The 4,186-nt window shown below is 44.5% G+C and overlaps 1 protein-coding gene across 1 annotated transcript; it reads right to left on the minus strand.

The window, feature by feature from the left end:
- Positions 1-2,498: 2,498 nt before the first annotated feature.
- On the minus strand, positions 2,499-3,464 carry LOC110739607. The gene has a single exon (XM_021920059.1). It carries the CDS (start codon positions 3,462-3,464, stop codon positions 2,499-2,501), a length of 966 nt encoding a protein of 321 aa, XP_021775751.1.
- Between the last annotated feature and the right edge of the window lie 722 nt (positions 3,465-4,186).

Consider the following 4,186-nt stretch of genomic DNA (forward strand, 5'->3'; position numbering starts at 1 on the left):
AAAAAAAGGAAAACTCGTTAGCTCATAACAGCGCATTCGTTCACTCAAACGGCGCATTTGTGAGCTCCAAGTCCAAAAGCCTATCCGGTATGAGAAGTTAAGGGTTAATTTCTCTTCTTTAGCGAGTAGAAGAAAAAACTGCAAAATCCGATCCAATTTATCGTAATCGATTAGTTAACATGTTGGTTAACCGTATTCTAAAACACGGAAAAAAATCATTGGCTTATCAAATTCTCTATCGAGCCGTGAAAAAGATTCAACAAAAGACAGAAACAAATCCACTATCTGTTTTACGTCAAGCAATACGTGGAGTAACTCGCGAGCTGGTTAGATGCGTGGGGCAGAGGGCTCGTAGTACCCCCTTTTCCTTTTCTTCGCTTCGGTAGTGGCAAGTTGTACTTGCGAGCGCGTGCGTGTAGGAAGGCCGACCACTACATAAGCTAAAAGACTACGATTCCTCTTCTTCTTCACCGGTAGCGCTTTCAAAGAGGGGGAGGCCGCGCAACAGCGGAGCCCCCCCGCCTTACCAACGAGCCGACAGCTGATGGCTGTTGGTTAGAGAAAGAGGGGTGCCTTCTAGCCCTTTGCCCGTTGAATGAACCTTTTCGTGGTGAATGAATAGTCGTGCTATCCAGGAATGGAATTGATGGTCGAGCCGGATGATAGTCTATCTTGGTTCAAGGCAGATTTTCGTTTGAATGCCTCTATCTATTTTCGCTCTCCTTGCCATTTGACAGGCCTTAGTCAGCCCCTGTCTTCGGCTCTGAGAGAACTTGACCTATAGCTAACCTAGAGAGCTTTCCTTTAGCTCGGGCAGGCACTCGTCCAAATTTTTTCGCTAGAGCTCATCACTGAAGAATGGTGGCTTGACTTTTTGGAATTAGAGAATAACTTCTTCGCGCGGGCAGCGTACGTACAAGGCTGTTCGGACCCCTTCCCTCTTGTATGAGGCGCGTTGCCATCGTCTCTTTCTCCTTTTTCCGTTGCAGGTATCTAAACATCTATTAGTTAAGGGGGTTGGGGCGCGAAGCGCAAACCGTTTTTTAATCAAATTATGATATGATTTGGTCGTTCGGCCGTGCTGCGGCCACTAGATCATAAGACCTTAGGTGCACCTGAGCACGATAGCGTCATAAAACGGGGTTAACTACCCCGGGGGTGGACGTTATTGCGAACCACCTGATTACCAGTAAAAAAAAACATTCTATTGACTTAATATATTTCTCTACCAGGGGTCTTCGAGCCTGCTGCGTACGATTAGCGAGCCTTGCGACGGCAAAAGGATTAGACGTCCTCCCATGCTACGGGAGGCCCACTATGCCAAAAGCGAGGGAAACCCCATCCCTCTCTTTCCTTTTTACGTCCCCGTGTCCCCCCGTGTGGCGACATGGAGGCAAAAAAGGGGATACCTGGCCTCTCCCGGTTCTTCCACCGTCCGGGTTCCCCCCTATGCTATGCTCCCTCGGCGCGGCCTACCGCGCTTCGCGCCTGCGGCGTTTTCGCCAGACAAAAACTCACGTTCTGGGGTCGAGGTAAGCCGCATTCGTAGTCTCTCATTCCTTCTTCTCCCTTCGATACTTATTTTAGATGGAGCCACACGAGGACCAGAAGACTCTAACGCTCTAGAAAGCCAAAGCCCTTACGGCTTGAATTCCTTTCTCTGTAATCTACACAAACTCTCCACCCATTTTGTACTCTGGTGGGAACCATTTCTCCCTTATCGTTTTCCACCACTGTGACTCCTGACTTTTTTGGGACTACTTGTAAGGGACTGACCCAAGGGCTATCTGATATAGGGTATATCACCCCTACTTCAAGAAGCTTCATTACTTCTTTCTTCACACTTCCATCATAGGTGGATTAAGTCGTCGCTGCACTTGTCTCACGGGTTTAGCTCCCTCTTCTAATAAGATTCTATGCTGACACATAGAGGGGCTAATTCCTTTTAAATCAGCAACTGTCCACCCTAGAGCTGTTTTATGTTCCTTCAGAACTTGCACCAGATTTTGCTCTTGATTCGAAGTTAGATTACTCGCGATTATGACTGTCAAAGTGTCATTTTCTCCCAAAAATGCATACTTGAGATGGTCTGGTTCTTGGATTATTTACAAGTGGTATTCAGGCTCTTATTTTTGCAACTTTAGCCGCAGTGGCTTTAGTTCCACTTCAGGGGCCTGTACAATAGAAGGTAACAATCTGTTAGAAGTGACAGGTAACTGCATAAACCGTTTTTCATACCTTAATTGCTTATCAGGAAGTATTTCCAGAGAGGAAAAAGCTTCCTTAACTTCCCCCTTAAGCTCAAAATGTTCCTGCAAGTCAGTATACTTTTCTTTTTCCATAGGCGCAGTCAAAACAACATCTAACCCATCATGACCAGAGAGAAAGAATACCTGCTCAGTTAGTGCATTAACGACATCTATACTAGAAACAGATTCACAATCAGAGGGATATCTCATGGCATCAAATAAATTAAACCGGATAACCTCCCCATCGAATTACATGGTCAACACCCCACTGTGAACATCAATTTTAGTTCTAGATGTTTTCAGAAAAGGTCTTCCTAATAAGATAGGTGCTGCACTAGGGGATTCATCATTTGGCATATCTAAAACATAAAAATCAGCAGGAAATACCAGCTCATTCACTTGCACTAAAACATCCTCAACTACTCCTACAGGGTATGTATTAGAACGGTCAGCAAGCTGAATAATCACTCGAGTGTCTTTCAAAGGTCCTAAGTTCAGAGCTTTATAGATATATAAAGGCATGACATTAATAGAAGCTCCTAAATCTAGCATGCATTTATCGTATCTCGTGTTACCTATTTTACATGGTATAGTAAAAATACCTGGATCCTTGCACTTTGGAGGAACTTTCCTCTGTAAAACAGCAGACACATTCTCACTTACACTGACTTTTTCATCTCCACTCAATCTCCTCTTGTTAGTGCATAACTCCTTCAAAAACTTTGCATACCGCGGCACTTGTCTTATAGCTTCCAGTAAAGGTATGTTTACCTCAACCTTGCGAAAAATGTCCAGGGTCTCTTTCTCCTTTTCTTGCTCTCTCTTCTTATTCTTAGATGATAACCTGCTAGGAAATGGAACAGAAGAATTAAACTGATCAGTATTAGGAGAAACAACATCTCTTACCTTAGTGGGCTGCTTATCTTGCTCTGGAACAATAGTCCTTTGTTCCTCTTGGTGTGCTGCCAGCTCTTCAGTCTTTTTCGTTGGAACCTCTAATTGCTTGCCACTTCTCAGGGAGATTGCACTCGCGTTCTCCTTTGGATTTCTCTTTGGTTGACTCGGAAGCTTATTAGAGTTCTGAGCTTGGAGCTTTCCCACTGTGTTAGCTAACTGAGAAACTTGGTTCTCCAAGTTCTTTAGACCACTTCTTGTCTCTTGCTGGAAATGCAAAGTGTTGTCAGCCATTGCCTTCACAATATCTTCTAGAGACATGCTACCCGATTGTGGCTGGGAAACTTGCTGATTTTGAGGTCGCGGCTGATATTGTGGTTGCTGATGAAAACCAGGTGGAGGATTAGAAGCTTGCTGTTGCTGGAAAGCTGGTGGTCAGAGGTTAGAGTTTCCTTCCTGCTGCTGAGCATTACCATATCTCAGGTTTGGATGATCTCTCCACCCCGGATTATAAGTCTGAGAGAATGGATCATAACGTCTTTGCTGCCCCTGACCACCACCAATCGAATTCACTTCTTCTTCTTGCAGAGTAGGACACATATCAGTTGGGTGTCCTACCATTGAACAAAGGCCACATACTTTTTCTTTCCCTTTTTCGATCATTACTCGCTCCACTAAGGACGTGAGTTTAGCTACTTGTTGCTCGAGGTTAGAACTCACCACTTCATTAACTTGACGTACAGAGGTGGACTTGATATTTCGACCTCCTCGATACTGAGAGTTTGCAGCCATGTTTGCAATCAGTTTCTTTGCCTCTGCGGGTGTTTTGTCAACCAGTGCTCCACCACTTGCTGCATCAACTAGATTCCTGTCTGTCTTTCTGAGTCCTTCGTAAAAGTACTGTATTAATAATTGCTCACTGATTTGATGGTTTGGACAACTATCACATAGTTTCTTGAAACGCTCCCAGTACTCATGAAGTGTCTCTGCATCGTCTTGTCGAATTACCACATTCTTATTCTCACAACCATAATCCAATGTAT

Source organism: Chenopodium quinoa, unplaced genomic scaffold (genome assembly GCF_001683475.1).
Source record: "Chenopodium quinoa cultivar QQ74 unplaced genomic scaffold, ASM168347v1, whole genome shotgun sequence".
Lineage (NCBI taxonomy): Eukaryota > Viridiplantae > Streptophyta > Magnoliopsida > Caryophyllales > Amaranthaceae > Chenopodium > Chenopodium quinoa.

Bases quoted from the DNA above. Each gene is read 5' to 3' on its own strand.
- LOC110739607 (XM_021920059.1), bottom strand. From the start codon at position 3,464: ATGTCTCTAGAAGATATTGTGAAGGCAATGGCTGACAACACTTTGCAT.